Source organism: Hyaena hyaena, unplaced genomic scaffold, assembly GCF_003009895.1.
Source record: "Hyaena hyaena isolate Hyena2069 unplaced genomic scaffold, ASM300989v1 scaffold_30, whole genome shotgun sequence".
Classification (NCBI taxonomy): Eukaryota; Metazoa; Chordata; class Mammalia; order Carnivora; family Hyaenidae; genus Hyaena; species Hyaena hyaena.
The window spans coordinates 4,632,832-4,651,626 of NW_024080662.1; the positions used below are offsets into that span (position 1 = coordinate 4,632,832).

The 18,795-nt window shown below is 49.3% G+C and overlaps 1 protein-coding gene across 1 annotated transcript in view; it reads left to right on the forward strand.

The window, feature by feature from the left end:
• The window catches only part of CDCP1 (CUB domain containing protein 1), a 57,952-nt gene that overhangs the window by 12,392 nt on the left and 26,765 nt on the right, over positions 1 to 18,795 (forward strand). Inside the window, exon 2 of the mRNA XM_039228368.1 lies at positions 17,628 to 17,837. Within this exon, the coding sequence (XP_039084299.1) occupies positions 17,628 to 17,837 (210 nt within the window). The remainder of the gene's footprint in view (positions 1 to 17,627; positions 17,838 to 18,795) is intronic.

The following is an 18,795-nucleotide window of genomic DNA, read 5'->3' on the forward strand; positions in this document are numbered from 1 at the left end:
CTGAGCTGGCAGTCAGCACAGAGCCCGACACGGGGCTCAAACCCACAAACCGCGAGATCATGACCTGAGCCGAAGTCGGACGCTCAACCGACTGAGCCACCCAGGCGCCTCAGCCAGAGGAGTCACTTTATTGACCTGACCTGTGGTCCTTTGAGAGAGCATCATTCAGAGACTTATTCTCCGAGTCAGGCTATGTGGATTGACATCCCCCTGCCCTTTAAGAGTGCTGGAAATCTCGGGGCATCTGGGTGGCTCAGTCAGTTAAGAGTGTGACTCTTTTAATGTTTAACTATTTTTGAGAGAGAAAGAGAGAGTAGGGAGGGGCAGAGAGAGGGAGACACAGAATCCAAAGCAGGCTCCAGGCTCCGAACTATCAGCACAGAGCCTGACACAGGGCTTGAACTCACAGACCGTGAGATCATGACCTAAGCCGAAGTCCCTAAATGTCTGACTTTTGGTTTTAGCTCAGGTCATGATCTCACAGTTTTGTGAGTTCAAGCCCCGTATCAGGCTCCATGCTGACAGTGCAGAGCCCACTTGGGATTCCCTGTCTCCATTTTTCTTTTTCTCTGCCCCTCCCCAGCTCTCTCTCTCTCTCTGTCTCTCTCTTTCAGAATAAAAAAATAAACTTAAAAAAAAAAAAGAGTAAAGAATACTGGAAATGACAGCAAAAGGTACCAATCCCTAATCCTTAAAACAGGAGATTCAAACCGAAGGCTGTGTTCCCGATTGCCTGCCCCGCCTCCTGGGGTGGTGATACACCCTCCCAGTTAGGTCTCCCTCATCACGAAGAGTTTGGACCTTTGCAGTTAAGTATCTGTAAGACCTAATGCCCCCCAAAGACCCGTCACCCCCCTCTCAGCTGCCGCTTGGTGAAGGCTGACATGCCTGACTGTAGTGCCCATTGCTTCCGTCCGTCCTTCCTGTTGCAGCCAGGATGGAGTGGGGGTGAGTCTGCTGGTGGTCATCCTCCCGACAGCGGGATGGACGGAGTGTAGACGGCTGCCAGAGTAGCAGGAATGAAGGGCGGGAGGGAGGTGGTGAAGATGTCAGATGACGGGACGCACGGAGGCCGTCCCTTGCCTGGGACTTGTCCTTCATGAGGAAGAGTCGGGATCAGGGCTCTGAGGGGCGAGACGAAGGCCAAGAGAGGGACTCACACTAGGCAGACGGTCTTGTTTTGGATGACGGCTCCTGCCTCCCTACAGAACATAGTCTGTGGTCACGGGGGTAGGGGGGCCCATCGCTCAGCCCCAGGGCAAAGGGCACGTGGATATTCAGAGTGGGTGTTGGAAAAGCAAACACGCACACTTCCATTGAATGCTACAGATGGAAGCAGGTCCCTCTGACCTCTGCCCCTCTCTAGCCGGGGTGGGGGGACAAACGCTTGGGCCCAGGCTGCCCAGCAGCCTGTGACCTTGAGGGTGGACATCTTGAAGTAGCAGCCACGCGGGGGCTTTGCCGTCAGGCAGTCTTGGATTTGGATCTCAGGCGTGTGTCTTCCCAGCTGTGAATGTGAACAGTTTACCTAAAGAGTATCTACAGGAAGTGTCAGCACGTAGCAGGTGCTGAACAGATGGGGAGGGAGATTATTGCCGTCATTCCTGGAAGCCACCTCCCATTTGGCCAGCCCTACGCAGCCTGACGCCTCTGGGCTCCCAAGTCACGAGGCCCAGGCTTCCCGCTAGATCTGCCCTGGTTTCTGGTTTGCATCTGCAGACCCTCTTCTTGCTCTGGCTCTGCACACAAGCCCAGGTGGGATGCGCAGCCGTGAGCCCTCCTGACCACAGCACCCCCTTTCCACTGACCCACCCGTCTGCCCTCCTCCCTGTCACCTTTCAGCACTTCCATTAAAGGTGTCCACTTGGGATCACAGCATAATGGTTAACTCAGCTCAGAAGGGAAGGTTCCGTGCCCTAGACAAAACCCTGTACTTATCCAAACCCCATTCCTCGAGCAGCTGAGCAGGTCCTGGCTCCGGATGTACCCCATCCGGTTACAAGTCCTATATTGGTAAGTCCAGATATGATGTGGGTGGGTTCTTTGCTCAGTCTCACTAGGCTAAAACCAAGATGTTGGCTGGGGTGCCTGGGTGGCTCAGTCAGTTAAGCGTCTGACTTTGACTCATGTCATGATCTTGGGTCCATGAGTTCAGTCCCCACATCGGGCTCTGTGCTGACAGCTCAGAGCCTGGAGCCTGCTTTGGATTCTGTGTCTCCCCCTCTCTCTCTCTCTGGCCCTCCCCCACTTGTGCATGTGCTCTCTCGCGCTCTCTCTCTCTCTCTCTCTCTCTCTCAAAAATAAATAAACATTGGGGCACCTGGGTGGCTCAGTCGGTTAAGCGTCTGACTTCAGCTCAGGTCATGATCTCGCAGTTCGTGGGTTTGAGCCCCACGTCGGGCTGTGCTGACAGCCAGCTCAGAACCTGGAGCCTGTTTCAGGTTCTGTGTCTCCCTCTCTCTCTGACCCTCCCCTGCTCATGCTGCCTCTCTCTCTCTCTCTCTCAGAAATAAATAAAAAACATTAAATAAATAAATAAGCAAGCAAACATCAAAATTAAAAAAAAAAAAAAAAAAAAGATGTTGGCCAGGCTGTGTTCTTATCAAGAGCTTGGGTCCTAAAGCTCACATGGTTGTAGCAGAATTCTGTTCTTTGTGGCTGGTAAATCCAAGGTACCCCCACTCACAGCACTTAGAGGCCACTCAGACTTCCCACGATGTGGCCCCCTCCATCTTTAAAACGAGCTACAGAGAATCTACCTCCAGTCAAATCTCTTTCACACTTCAATTCTCTTTCCCCAGGAAAAGCCCAGACTCTTCTAGGGGCTCAACTGACTAGGTCAGGCCCACCAGGATAAAGTTGACCTAGTCCTACAACATCACTGAATCACATGAGTGATGTGCCTTGATATTCGGAGTCCTTCCCACACTTCAAGGGGAGGGGTACACACAGGGCATGGGTCTTGGGGATCACCTTGAAATTCTGCATACCACAAGGTTCAGAGGCTCAGGGGCATGGTCCCCTCTGTGCAGATGGAAGTGACGGTAGCCGTTACCAGATAAGGGCCTAACCACCAGCTCAGCCCTGTTCTTTGCACTTTACACATCCGGTCTCACTGCAGTACTTGTAGAACTCCCATGTAGTTCATGTTTGTGCCCAAATATTACAGACGAGAAAGCTGCAATTTACAGAGGTAAGATGGGGGGCGCCTGGGTGGCTCCATCAGTTAAGTGTCCAACTTCGGCTCAGGTCATGATCTCACAGTTCGTGAGTTCAAGCCCCGTGTCGGGCTCTGTGCTGACAGCTCAGCCTGGAGTCTTCTTGGGAATCTGTGTCTCCCTCTCTCTCTGCCCCTCCCCTGCTCACACTGTCTCTCTCTCTCTCTCTCTCTCTCTCTCTCAGAAATAGATGAAACATTAAAAAAAATTAGAAAAAAAATAAACGAAACATTTTTTAGTTTAACCATCACATGACTTCTGCTCAGACAAGAGAGTGCTCTTGTATATTCCTGCTAATCGCCAAGGAATGCGGGCCTGTCCGAACACTGGTCACGGTGGCCCTTGTTCTGTCTGCTGCCCGGGGAAGGTCAAGGCCGCTGAGCACTGGCGGCCAGCAGGCTGTATGACGTTCTGACCGACTGTCCACTTTTCAGAGAAATGCTCTTGCTGCTTTTTTCCATAACCTTTTGCCATCTTTTGAGTTTTCTAGTTTATTGACACTGTTTTTCGCTTTAAAAAAAACGTTCTCAGCCTTCTCGCAAAGTGAATAGTATGTGTGTGTATGATTTGGAGCCTGAGTCATTTGGCTCAATTTTTGGGTGTTAGTCCAATCCATGGTTAGCAATGCTCAGGTGGAAAAGCAAAGCCCAGGGAGCACCTGGGTGGCTCAGGTAGCTAAGCAGCCAACTTTGGCTCAGGTCTTGGTCTCACAGCTCAAAGGCTCATAAGCTCGAGCCCTGCATCAGGCTCTGGGCTGACAGCCCAGAGCCTGGAGCCCGCTTCGGATCCTGTGTCTCCCTCTCTTTCTGCCCCACGTCTGCTCACGCTCTGTCTGTCTCTCTCGCTTTCAAAAATAAATAAATATTTTTAAAAAACTTTTAAAAAGGAAAACAAAGTCTGCCTACTACATTATGCTCCGTGAGATAAGCGAGACGCAAAAGGGCAAATGATGAATGATCCCACTTATGTGAGGTCCCCGGGGGGTCAAATCCACAGAGGCAGAAAGAGCAGTGGGCGCCAGGGTCTGGGGGAGGAGAATGGGGAGTTAGTGTTTAGTGGGGACAGAGCTTCAGTTTGGGAAGGTGAAAATATTCTGGAGATGGATGGTTTCACAATAACGTGAAGATACCTAATGCCACAGAACTGTACACTTAAAAATGGTTACCATGGCTGGGCGCCTGGGTGGCTCAGTCAGTTAAGCGTCCAAGTTCAGCTCAGCTCATGATCTTGCAGTTCGTGGCTTCAAGCCCCGCATTGGGCTCTGTGCTGACAGCTCAAAGCTTGGAGACTGCTTCGGATTCTGTGTCTCCTTCTCTCTCTGCCCCTACCCCGCTCGCTCTCTCTCTCTCTCTCTGAAAAATAAACATTAAAAAAAAATTTTAATGGCTACCATGGTAAACTTTCTGTTATGTTTACTTTACCACAACTTTACAAATGGGGAAAAAAAGTGTGTGGGGTTTATTCATGGGTGTAGAAGGCTGAATACTCTTTTCCTAAATTTTTCAAAGTTTGTTTATATTTTGAGAGACAGGAGAGAGAGAGAGAGAGAGAGAGAGAGAGAGAAGCAAGCAAGAGACAGCAGAGGGAGAGAGAGAGAGAGAAAGAAATGCCAAACAGGCTTAGCATTGTCAGCGCAGAACCCAACGTGGGGCTTGAACTCACAGACCACTAGATCATTCATGACCTGAACTGAAACCAAGAGTCGGACACTTAACTGACTGCACCACCCAGACGCCCTTTTTCCCTTTTCTTTTTTATTTGTCTTTTTTAACCACAATTAAGAAAAAAGAGGGGAACGCACGTTACGATCCAAGGCTTGCTTTGTAAATGCACTGGTGTGTCTGCCTTTAACCCTGGCCTCCGAGGAAGTCTTGGACACACCCCACAACATCTCTGCTTCCGCAAGCCTGACTTAGTTCATTCCTGCTCCAGACCACTCGGGCTTTACTCAGAAGCCAACAGGCCTTTCTCCTCCTTCCTCAGAATCAGGGAAACGTAGTTTGTTGGAGCCAAAAGTGTGAGACTCTCTGCAAGAACCTAGGACCTTGAGGTCAGAGACTTTGTTTTTTTTTTTTTTTAAATGTTTTTTTTATTTTATTTCTAGGAGAGAGAGAGAGCGTGAGCAGGGGAGGGTCAGAGAGAGAGGGAGTCACAGACTGAAACAGGCTGCAGGCTCTGAGCTGGCAGTCAGCACGGAGCCCGACGCGAGGCTCGAACCCACGAACCGCGAGATCATGACCTAAGCGAAAGTCGGACGCTTAACCGACTAAGCCACCCAGGCGCCCACGGGGTCAGAGACTTTGAATGGTTGGTGGACAAGACCCCACGCCCAGCACCCTGCAGTCACAGAGGGACTCAGGAGGGTTTAGTGCCCTCCTAGAAGGATGGGAGGAGGGTGGTTTGAGCCTCTCATCAGAGCAAGTTTCAAATAGCTATTGTTTCTCTGAGTCTTCAAAACTGTTTAATTGAGGCACATAATAAAATACATAAATCTTAAGTATGCAGCTTGATACATCTTCCATATGTATATACACATAGACATACACATACATACGTGTGTGTGCCCTTCCAGCAACTCAGAATTCTCCTCTTCCCCCTTCCTAGGTAATACCTCTCTCCTGGGCATTCACCCTCTGACTTACGCAAGCATAGATTGGTTTTGTCTTCTGGAACTTGATAGAAACGGAATTGTAGAACATAGTCTTTTGTGTGTGAGTTCTTGTCCAACCATCTCGCTGCTCACTTTGTGTTTTTTTGTTTGGTTTGGTTTGGTTTGGTTTTTTAATGTGTATTTATCTTTGGGAGAGAAAGACAGAGCACGAGTTGGGGACTGGGCAGAGAGATCATGACCTGAGCCGAAGTTGGACGCTTAACCGACTGAGTCACCTAGATGCCCCTGGTTCTTTTTTGTTTTGTTTTTGCTTTAATTTTTAAATGTTTATTTATTTAGAGAGAGAGAGACAGAACATGAGCAGGGAGGGCAGGGGGGGAGAGAGACACAGAATTCAAAGCAGGCTTCAGGCTCTGAGCTGTCAGCACAGAGCCCAGCGCGAGGCTCTAACTCATGAACAGCGAGATCATGACCTGAGCCGAAGTCGGAAGCTCAACTGACTGAGCCACCCAGGGGCCCCAGTTTCATTTTGTTTTAAAGTTTACTTATTTATTTATTTTGAGAGAGAGAGATCAGGAGTTGGGGAGGGGCAGAAAGAAGGAGAGAGAATCCCAAACAGGCTCCACACCACCAGCACAGAGCCCGACATGGGGCTCAAACTCACTGACCGTGAGACCAGATGGGCCGCTCAACCGACTGAGCCACCTGGGCTCCCCTTGCTGCTCCCTTTGTATCAGAAGAACACGAACAACTAATCCGTTAGGTGGGGCCATTGGAACAAAGAGCTTTAGGGCGGGAACATTAAGAAATTGGAGATTCAGCCACCTGTAAACATTTAGCAGATGGGAAAGGGGAGCTATGGGCCCCCTGTCCTGATTCTGTCCATGGGCAGGCATACAGACGGGGTCTTGAATCTGCGTCTTTGATTCTTCCCCACCCATCCTTGTGATCCTTAGTGACTTTCACGGTCGTGGTAGCTCACACTTCAGGGTCTGACAAAATGAATCCTTTTAACATTTCATAAAATGTAAATGTGATTCACACCGGCCTTACGGCACTGGAACATATCGTCATGAATTCTTTACAGTTGTTAGAAGCTGAGTTATGTGTGTTATTTAATTCTGCAATTCCCACGTTCAAAGTCTGTTATTGTGCAACTTTTTCTCCCTCCTTGGCCTTCTTGGAAATCATTCCTTCTTCACCCAGTGCACTTTGATTCAATCTGGAGTTAAATGTGAAAGTCCATGTTTTGGGTTGGCAAGAAGCCTTCAAACGGCCACAGTCCCAGAGAGATTTATGCGCAGATGTATCCACATGCTCCAGAACGGAGCAGAATCCCTTGAAGCCTCCGTTTCTTCATTGGTAGAAGGAGGGGATGATATTAACACCCACTCTGTGGAGCGGGTGCGGACATTTATAAATACTTACCGAATACGAGCATGAAGGCTGCACGTACAATGAACACTCACTGAGTATTCGTTGTAGTTATCGCCTGGACATGCCTGGTGCCTAGATTCCAGAGGCTTCTCACCTGGGAGAGAGACTGATTAGTTTCTGCAGCAGCAGCTTGTGTTGCGTCCTGTTTTACGTGGATGGGAGAACTCACTCTTTCCAGATCAGCCGGTGGGGGACCGTTGGGAAGACAGTCCCTTCAGTTCACCAGTATGTAGATAGACCTGGCCAGGTTGCTGCCAGGTGGACATGGGGAGGGGTCTGGACCAGTTACCCCCTTCACTGCCTGCAGGGCCTCACTGCCCCAGGGCCACGGATTAGTAAGACTCTGAATTTGGTGGTATGACAGCCTGGCACCCTCGCCCCATGGTGGAGCCCATTAAATAGTTGTGTTGGTGGCTATGCCCAGCCCCTTGGTGTCAGTCAGCAGCTCATTGTGCCTCAGAAGAAACAGCAGTTCCCGGGGCGCCTGGGTAGTTCAGTGGGTTAAGCGTCTGACTTCGCTCAGGTCATGATCTCACAGTTCATGAGTTCGAGCCCCACGTCGGGCTCTGTGCTGACAGCTCAGAGCCTGGAGCCTGCTTCCGATTCTATATCTCCCTCTCTCTCTGCCCTTTGAGAGGGCTCTGTCTCTCGAAAGTAAATAAATGTTGAAAGGGGAAGAAGAGAAGGAGGGAGGGAGGGAAGGGAGGAAGGGAGGAAGGAAGGGCAGCTCCTCCCTTCCGCTGGTTGACTTGACCAACCTTTGTGGCCTCCAGGAGGGCCGCTCAGGGTGGCAGAATGGACGGGGCAGGGGTGCCGGGGTCCAACCAGAATGTCCCAGCCGCCTCCTGTGTTTGGGGGAAATATGGGGAAGTGAAAGTCTCTTCCTTGAGCTGCAAAGAGTTGCTGGAATCCCATGAGTCAACACCTATAGAAAGGCTTTGATAAGCAGTGAATAGGGCCAGGCCGGCAGGGAAGGCGTGGAAAATCTAAGGAGGCCTCCATGCTTGCACAACCCTGAGAGCCAGGGCCTCCTCAGGCTTGCCCCAAGGTGCCTTACTGGCCTCACCCTCGTCCCCGCCCAGCCCTGGGCTTTAGACTGTCCGCCTTAACAGCAGCTAACCTTGATCGACTACCTGGTTCCTTTCTGAGCACTTCATAGGCATTAACTCTTTTCATCCTTACAACAGCTCTAGTATTATCCCCATTTGCAGATGAGGAGAGTGAGGTACAGAGAAGCTAAGGAATTTGCCCAAGGACACACAGCCGGTGAGTGGCAGAGCCAGGAATCCACCCCAAACAGTGAGATTCTAGAATTTAAGCTCATAACCATTCTGCAAAGCTACTAAGTTATGCTGATCCACTGGGGGAAGCCCAAACTCCCTGGCCGCAACCACTACCCTTCCCAGCCTGTCCCTTGCCTCTATCTTCTCTGACTCTTCTACCCACATTTCCCTGGGCCTCCAGCCAAAACAAGCTCCATGGAGTGGCCCCGAGCGAGCCACGTTCTTCATACCTCTGTCTTTGCACCAGCTATTCCCTCCATTGATCCTTCCCGATACCCATCTCGCTATCCCTGGCTGCCAAATTCCTATTTATTTTTTCAAGACCCGTCTTGAGTTGTGCCTCCTCTATGAAGCCTTCCTGGACCCCCACTCCTAGACAGTTAATTTCTGACCCCCAGTGTCTGCAGACCTTGCCTTTTCCTTGGCACCTAAGGTTACTGACTATGGGGGGCGGGGGGTCTGGTGGGGCAGGCGAGCACATGTGAATTCAGCAACTGCTCCCTGCGAGGAATGAAAGCAGGAGGGATTGTATCAATGATGTGAGTGTCCCCACAGGGTAGGCGTGGAGTGTCCCGTCTGCTGGGGTCACTTCCTCGGGCTCTCATGTTCTGAGCCTCCCACGCTCTGAGGGACCATCCGCAATTTAACAAAATGCATTTTGCAAACCGCCTGGCCTCTAAAACCAAATCACTGCGTTGTCAGGTGCTCACCCCGAGGAGCAAGGGTCCGCGCCACGGGTGAGCCAACACCAGCCGCAGCCAGAGGACTTGAGGGAGGGATGTTGACGCGCAATGTGACATCTTCCTCAGGGGACAGGGCTGTTTTGGCCAGAAGTACTTTTCTCCTTGTGGGCTTGCTTGGGAATCCGACTCCCACGCAGGCTGTGACTGATCAGCCGTGCTGATTCACTGTTATGCCACTGGGCTTCTGCGTTCTGTCTCCCTCCACATCCTGGGCTCTCCTGCATGGCATCATCCACCTTAATAGGTGTCTCTGGGTGCCCAGACCCTGCTGGGAGCTGCTTGGTGCCCGCAGTGGCTAGAGAGGAAAAGGAAGCCAAGCCCCCCTGGGAACCACACTCAGAATTGAGCAGCTGGTTATAACCCATCTAAAAAATTTTAAATCACATTTGTCAGTCTTTTAAGCTGTATTTGAGGGATGCCTGGGTGGCTTAGTCGGTTAAGCGTCCGACTTCGGCTCAGGTCGTGAGCTCACAGTCGGTGAGTTCGAGCCCCACGTCATGTTCTGTGCTGACCACTTGGTGCCTGGAGCCTGTTTGGGATTCTGTGTCTCCCTCTCTCTCTCTGCCCCTTTTCCACTCACGGTCTGTCTCTCTCTCTCAAAAATAAACATTAAAAAAATTTTTTTTAACTGTACTTGACAAATCTGGGAGCAAATAAGTTCCCCACTGTGTGTCTGGAAATCCCTTTCTTTGAGCTTATTTTCCTTGCCTGTGTTTTCCTTCACAAAGAGATAGGATGACAGGGAGGGAGAAGAAAGCACAGGGGCGTTTGTACAATATCCTGTGTGATATGGTGATTAATGAATGGTGATGGAAACAATTGGAAATTCCCGCCTGAGAAGCTGCTGGTGGGGCAGAAACTAGCAAGGTTGAGGTTCTCCGAATAAGGAGTGGTTGGAAGGCAGGAGAGTGAAGAAGAGAGGTGTGATTCATGACCCCGAGCCCAGAGCCCACAAGCTTCCCCGGAGCCTGGGAGCCCACACACTGCTGCCCGAGGCTGGGCTGGGCTTGAATTTCTTTCCACCTGGAAGACCTCAAAATCACGCCAGGATCTGGAGCCTCGTCTGAGTTTCTGTGGATCTGGGTAATAGATCTTTCAAAATGACTACACCAGTCAAATACTAAGTTTCTGGGGAGGCAAAAGAAACAGATGTTGAAGAAGAAAACGCCCAGCCACTTTCTTTAAACTTTTTTTAAATGCATATTTATTTTTGAGAGAGAGAGAGACAGAGTGCTAGCAGGGGAGGGTCAGAGAGAGAGGGAGACACAGAATCCGAAGCAAGCTCCAGGCTCCGAGCTGTCAGCACAGAGCCTGACGCGGGGCTCAAACTCACAAACCATGAGATCGTGACCTGAGCTGAAGTCGGATTGCTCAACCGACTGAACCACCTAGGTGCCCCCCAACCATTTTCTGTAAATTACAGTGCGTCTGTCCCACGCTCAGATGTGCCGACCCAGTAAGGATTGGCTGTGGTGGGAGGTTGAGATTTATTCCACAGTGTTAGAATTTATGATTTCAAGGTATGATTAATGGTGGGGAATGCAGAAGAGAGAAATGTGCAAGCATCATGTTCTCAAACTCCGAGCATCTGTGATGAGTTTTAAGTGGTTTAACTCAAGCAATGAGGGGTCGCTCTGCCTCTGAGTGGAAGAGCTAGGGGGAGGTGGAGAAGGGGGGGTTCTGGATTTCAGGCAGGTACAAAGTTGGATCATCAGCCTCTCACTCCCCATCTCCCCCTTCTACTAATATATTCATCACTGAAGATGAGGGAAGCTGTCCTGTGGGTAATGTGTCCTTGGCTGTGACCCTAGGAAACAGCCTGGCTTATAAATCGTCCCCTCCTGCTGCAAAGGTGGGCGAGCCTTGGCTTTCCTGCGTGTGTTTCCTGGGGGTGAGAAGCTGGGAAGCCAGGTGGAGATTCTCTGGTCTGGGGTGCTAATGGAGAGCTATGAATCACCGCTGGCTGGGCGGTAGAATGGTAGAATGTTCTGGAGGAGGTGGTCACCTCAGAGGCAGAACAAAGAAACATTGTGAGACGATAAAAGTACAACTGAAATGAGTCGTTTAACCCTTTCAAAGCTTCATCTTCGTTTGCAGAATGAGTTAGGATGTAAATCTAGGTTATTTTGGCCCAAAATAAAAAATATAGAGGCACATGGGTGGCTCAGTCAGTTAGGCATCCAACTTCAGCTCAGGTCATGATCTTGTGGTCCATGAGTTCGAGCCCCGCGTCAGGCTCTGGGCTGACAGCTCAGAGCCTGAGCCTGCTTCGGATTCTGTGTCTCCCTCTCTCTCTGCCCCTCGCCTGCTCACACTCTGTCTCTCTCTCTCAAAAATAAATAAACATTATGTATATGTAACAGAGGTAGCATTAGTGATCTGTGAAGGAAGGATTGGTGTATTCAATAACTAGAGCTGGCTTTCCATATGGAAAAAAAATAGAAGTGAATCCCTACCTCCCAGCAGAGACAGAAAAAATGTCTTTCCAGTAGAAAGTCCTAGGTCCCATTGGGACTTTATCATTTTTAAAGCTCTCCAGAAGCCGTTTAGAAACCCCTAGTCTGGACTGTTAACTCCCTGGGGGCAGGAACTCCAACAATTTTTGTCATTAAATCATTTGTACCAAGTATGGGCTCCTAGAACATATTATTAACCCAGACAACTTTTGTTGAATAAACACATGATTCCATAGATTCTGAAAGAAAATACTTTTTCTAAAAGAGATTATCCATTTTTCCTGGGCTGTCACTAATAGTAAAACAGATTATCGTATCCCAGAATTAGTTGGGGATACTGACCTGCCTGGAAGGAGGAGAGAAGAGCTGATGGGGCGCCTGGGTGGTTCAGTCATTTAAGTATCCAGTATCAGCTCAGGTCATGATCTCGCGGTTCGTGGGTTCAAGCCCCTTGTCTGGCAGCTGGAGCCTAGAGCCTGCTTTGGATTCTGTGTCTCCCTCTCTGTCCCTCCCCCACTCACACTCTGTTTCTCTCTCTCTCCCAAAAATAAATAAACGTTAAAAAAAATTAAGGAAAAAGAAGAGCTGAGTGGGGGCATTGTAGTGAGAGCAGCTTTGTTCTCAAAATCTAATTTAAAGATATTTTAAAATATTACACACGTCATGAGAGAAATAAGACCCACCCCAAGATTTTATTAAACTATATTTTAACTGTGGTCACGACTACTCCTTTATTCATTTATTAAGTGCCTACTTTATGTAATAACACAATCTTTCTAACACGGTTTTTCCTCTTCTTTTGTTTATTAAGGCATAACTTCCATATAATAAACTTCCCCAATTTTAAGTGTACAGTTTGATGAATTGTGGAGTTTGTGTACAGTGTATAGTCACCTCCATGGTCAAGATACAGACCGGTTCTCCCGTCCTGCAAAGGCTCTTCTGGCCCCTGGGCTCCCATCCCCTGCCCCCACCTCCAGCGTCAGCCAACTGTTGGTCTGCTTACGGCCTAACACTTAATGAAAATAACAATAATAATTGTAGGGTCGGGAATTTTTTTAATGTTTATTTGTTTTTGAGAGAGAAGGAGATGGAGCAGGTGCAGGGAAGGGGCAGAGAGAGAGAGGGAGACAGAGAATCCAAAGAGGACTCCGTGCTCACGGCACAGAGCCCGACGCGGTGCTCGAACCCACAGACTTCGAGATCATGACCTGAGCTGAGTCAGACGTTTAACCAACTGAGCCACCCAGGCGCCCCTGGAGTCGGGAATTTTGAAATAATGCTGTGGCCAAAGGGTGGAAATGCAGACAGAAGAGAAGTAAGAATGGGGAGGAAATTGGTCAGCTGGCTAAGCTGGGCTGCAGTCGGGAAGCTGGACGCAGCCTCGCTTGACAATGAGTTAGCCCCCCAGAGACCCAAGGTCGGAGGCCGCCGGAGAGCATGCCATGCCTCCCGAGACTGGGTGTTCCAAGAGTTTTTTTTTTTTACAAATAACTTGGGGAGACATTTTTACGATTGCCGAAAAGGAACGCAAGGTTGACATATACCGCTCCGATGGGAGTCTGGCAACTGGGTTTCCGAACACGGATCTGGATTCATTTTAAGTTTTTATTTATTTATTTATTTATTTATTTATTTATTTATTTTGCGATGGGCGGGAGAGGGGTGTGCACAAGCAGAGGAGGGGTAGAGAGAGAGGGAGACAGAGGATCTGAAGCCGGCTCTGTGCTGACAGCAGAGAGCCCTGTGTGAGGCTCAAGAACTCACAAACCGCGAGATCACGACCTGAGCCGAAGGCAGACGCTTAACCGACTGAGCCACCCAGGTGCCCCTGGATTCATTTTGACCTGATGTCCTAAAGAGCCCCCAAGCCTTCAGGTCCGTCCCTGAAGATTTTAAATGGTGACACTGCTTGAAGATGAAGCATTGGAGTAAATGAAGTTCTGCCAGGGAGAATGTTTTCTCTCTCTGAGGCTGTTAATTAAAAAGCTTGGAGCCCCTGGTTCCCACCAAGATTTATTAGCCCAAACAGAAATACAGGAGTGGTGGTCTGTCTGTCTGTCTGTCTGTGAGATGCTGCCAAATGCAGCAAAGGCAAGAATAAGGAGATTACAGTTTTCCACGGAGCTGTTGGGGGGCTTGTAACTTCGGCCCCCATGGGACAGCAAGATCCTGAGGCCACCACGGAGAATGACAGGCAAATTCCTGCTGCCTTCCAGTAGGAAGGTGCTCCCGTTCTGATCACAGGAGGCGAAAACAAATGATCAAGGAACAGGGTGCTCTCAAAGACCAGAGCAGGGAGGGACATGAAGCAGGAAGACTGGGGAGCAGGGGGAGAGGTTGGGGGGGGCACTGAGGAGGCTGGTCAGGGAAGGTCACTCTGAGGAGATAACCTTTGAGCTGAGACTGGAATGACCAAAAGGACCTAGGTTTTGCTAGAGAAAGAGCCTTTTAGAAATCAAGACTAGCGCATACAAAGGCCCCGGGGATGGGAAAGAGGTTCACGTGGTCAAGAAAGAAGGCCAAGGTGGTCGCTGAGCACGGTGACCAAAACAGAGAGGGGCACAAGCTGGAGTTGGAGAGATGAAGACATTTTGCCCCCAAAATGCAAACCGAAGCCGTCTTGAAGGCAAAGTCGGGAAGGCAGTCGAGGTGCTGTCCTGGCGCCCTGAGGCTCACGTCACGGCTGGGCAGTAGCTGGGGATGCGAACAGGCGATGCCAACAGTCGCAAAGTCACTTCTGACTCAGGTACTGATCACAGACTGGGAGCTGGCAGGAAATGGGAGGTTTTTTCTGGCCCAGCCCCCTCCTTTTATAAATGGGGGAACAGAGGCCCAAAAAGGGTAAAGTTCTTCCCTCACAGGCAGAGGGCTCCATTACCACACTATATAAAGAGCGGCTGGCTGGCCCAGGCCAGAGCAGAGCAAACAAGGGGGAGAGAGGTTCAATAAGAGGTGGACGGGGGGCGCCTGGGTGGCTCAGTTGGTTAAGCGTCCGACTTCGGCTCAGGTCATGATCTCACAGTTCATGGGTTCGAGCCCCGCGTTGGGCTCTGTGCTGACAGCTAGCTCAGAGCCTGGAGCCTGTTTCAGATTCTGTGTCTCCCTCCCTCTCTCTGACCCTCCCCTGCTTGTGCTCTCTCTCTCTCTCTCAAAAATAAATAAATAAACATTTTAAAAAAGAAGAAGAAGAAGAGGTGGACGGAAGTCCCGGCACTTTATCACACATAGCTGCTGGCATGGGGAATACAAGTATGCTCATACCTTCCCGTGGGAAGAAGAATGCATGTAGCTCTCATGCAAGCTAGCAGTTTTGATAAAATTAAAGCACGTGGCCAGTCAAAAAACTGGAAGGAACTCAAATGTCACCCAGCAGGTGCATGGAAATAAATGCACTGTGGTCTATACAGATAATAGCACACTACTTACGAATAAAAAAAAAAAAAAGTACTAATCCCTGCAGGAAAAGTGGATTAATCTCACAAATATGCTAAGCAGAGAAACCAGGTACAAAAGAGAATATACTGTAGGATTCTGTTTATATGAAGGTCTGGATGGGGCAAAACCAATGGATAGTTTTCTGGGACCAGAAGCCCAGGCTGACTGCAAAATGACATTAAAGGAACACTTAGGGGTGATGAAAAATTTATATATTTTGATTGTGATAGTGGTTATGTGTGTATACATTTGTTAAAACTCTTAAAATGACTGGGTCATTAAAAAATGTATGCAAATTATAGCTCAGTAAAGTTGACTTTATTTTTTATTTTGAGAGAGAGAGGGAGAGAGAAAGCACATGCGCACAAGAGGTAGATATGGCACATGCTCAAGTGAGCAGGGGAGGGACAGGGTCGGGGGAGAGAATCCCAAGCAGACTCCATGTTCAATGTCGAGGCCTAGGTGGGGCTCAAGCCCACAAACTGTGAGATCATGACATGAACTGAAATCAAGAATTGGACGTTTAGCCAACTGAGCCACCCAGGCGCCCCTCAATAAATTTGCTTTTAACTTTTTTTAACATTAATTCAATTTTGAGAGACAGAAAGAGACAGAGCGTGAGCAGGGGTGGGGCAGAGAGAGAGGGAGACACAGAATCAGCAGCAGGCTCCAGGCTCTGAGCTGTCAGCCCAGAGCCCAATGCAGGGCTCAAACCCACAGACGGAGAGATTAATGACCTGAGCTTAACCAGATGCTTACCCAAGCACACCAAGAAATTTGTTTTTAAAAATAAATTTATGGAGGGGCGCCTGGGTGGCTTAGTCGGTTAACCGTCCAACTTTCGCTTAGGTCATGATCTCACGGTTCGTGGGTTCGAGCCCCGCGTCGGGCTCTGTGCTGACTGCTAGCTCAGAGCCTGAAGCCTGTTTCAGTCTGTGACTCCCTCTCTCTCTGACCCTCCCCTGCTCACGCTGTGTCTCTCTCTCTCTCTCTCCTAGAAATAAATAAAAAAACATTTTAAATAAATAAATAAATAAATTTATGGGGCACCTGGGTGGCTCAGTCGGTTAAGCGTCCAACTTCAGCTCAGGTCATGATCTCACGGTTCATGGGTTCGAGCCCTGCGTCGGGCTCTGTGCTGACGGCTAGCTCAGAGCCTGGAGCCTGTTTCAGATTCTGTGTCTCCCTCTCTCTCTGACCCTCCCCTACTCATGCTGTCTCTCTCTCTCTCAGAAATAAATTTTAAAAATTAAAAAAATAAATATTTTAAAAATAAATTTATAAAAAGGTTGGAGAAAGCATAGCTGGTTAGATTGCTTTTGACTCATTGGCTGGACACTTACTGGGCACCTTCCATGAGCAGGTGCATGAACAGGTACTGAGCACACCTTTGTGCCAGAACATGGTGGGACAGAACACCCATGTAGCCCTGCATGTCTCTGTGAGCCCCTGGGTTCCCTCCATGGGACTCACCTACACGTGACTGCCCCCTCATCCGCTGCCCCCGGCCGTCAGCTACCCAGAGATCCAAAATCAGGACCCAAGTTGGGGAAGGGGCCGAGATGGCTCTCGTTCATGAATCAGGGCCCCGTCCTGACCAATTGCATACACCTCTGTTTAATGATCAACCCCCATCCCACTGGCTTGATATTGTCCATTCAGATCATTTTGCGGAACCCCAGTCTGCAGTATTAGCATCATTTAGCTCTAACTTTCAAAGTTCGTTGACACAATGTGTTTATATCTAATGTGCATACGTTTTCCTAGCCTCCACTACTGTAGGTATGCGTATCCCCGGTGGGCGAAGTGCTCAGGGCAGGAGACAGCGGCTCTTTGCAAACAAATATGTCGCTGTAAATAGATGGTTTCTGTACGTGGACTTTCGTCTACAGTCACATTGAGAAGAGGTGTGGCAGTTTCTCAGATACCTGCACAGACAGGGTATCTGAACACTTATTGCTCAAGGCATCTAGGATGTGGCATAGTGTTTCTAACTTTTAGAAAAATTAATCAAGGAAACAAGAGGGACACCTGAGTGGCTCCGTCAGTTAAACATCCGGCTTCAGCTCAGGTCATGATCTCATGGTTTGGGTCCCACGTTGGGCTCTGTGCTGACAGCTCAGAGCCTGGAGCCTGCTTCGGATTCTGTGTCTTCCTCGCTCTCTGACCCTCTGCTCATGCTCTGTCTCTCAGAAATAAACTTTAAAAACATTTTTTTAAATAAAGCAAACAGATACTTGTCAGAACCCCATCGGTCATAGCCTGGCTCTTTCCCATCGGTAAGGACAGCACTGTCATTTTACACCACTCTCCTTCTGAGACCAGGAGGGAGGGAGCAAAGGTGTCAGAGAGGGTGTCCTCCCCGGAACAGCAGCGGGAAAGGCAGCACATCTGGAGATCTAAAGCATCCTGCTCACTCCCGTTTTTCTTCCTTCTTCCAGAAGCTTCCGAGATTGCTCTGCCACCTGGAAGTGGCCTTATGGTTCTCATAACGCCTGGGACCCCAGCTCTGCCGGTGAAGCCCTGTTACATCATCAGTAGTAAAAGACATTTAACCACGTTGACCATCAGATCTGGAGAAAAGGTGGTCTTTTCCTTTAACTGCCAGGACCCAGAGAAGCACTTTGTCATTGAGATCCAGAAGAATATTGGTAAGTACACACTCATTAACTGTTTGGCCTCCCTGCCTCTGCTTTCCGGTGCTGAACCGGTCTCTAATGCTAGAGAGGTAAGATTCTGAAAGTCCACACTGTTTAGCTGTTATGTGGCAACAGACGGTTCTAAGTGCTTTACGCAGGTTAAGTTCTTGAATCTCCAAAACAGCCCTTTGAGAAACTCACAGAGACAGTGAGTGCACAAGAGAGGGAGAGGCAGAGAGACAGAGAGGGAGAGAGAGAATCCCAAGCAGGCTCCGCACCGTCCGCGCAGAGGCCAATGCGGGGCTCAGTCTCATGAACTGTGAGATTGTGACCTGAGACAAAATCGAGAGTCAGACGCTGAACCGACTGAGCCCCCCAGGTGTCCACCACACTGTTTCTTTTTTTTTTTTTTTTTAATTTTTTTTAATGTTTTATTTATTTCTAGGAGAGAGACAGAGAGAGAGACAGCGTGAGCAGGGGAGGGTCAGAGAGAGAGGGAGTCACAGACTGAAACAGGCTCCAGGCCCTGAGCTGGCAGTCAGCACAGAGCCCGACGCGGGGCCTGAACCCACGAACCGCGAGATCATGACCTGAGCGAAAGTCAGACGCTCAACCAACTAAGCCACCCAGGGGCCCCCACCACACTGTTTCTTGATAAAGCTTCAGATCTTCAGGTCTGGGATACTCCAGCTGATGTGCCAAAGTGCTTTTCAACTAAAGTTTAATGGTTTTTGGTTTTTTTTATGTTTTATTTATTTCTGAGAGAGAGAGAGAGACATAGCGTGAGCAGGGAAGGGTAAGAGAGAGAGGGAGACACAGACTCCTAAACAGGCTCCAGGCTCTGAGCTAGCTGTCAGCACAGAGCCCCAACAAAGGGCTTGAACCCACAAACCGTGAGATCATGACCTGAGCCAAAGTCGGACGCTCGACTGAGCCACCCAGGCACCCCATAAAGTTTAACGTTTTTAAA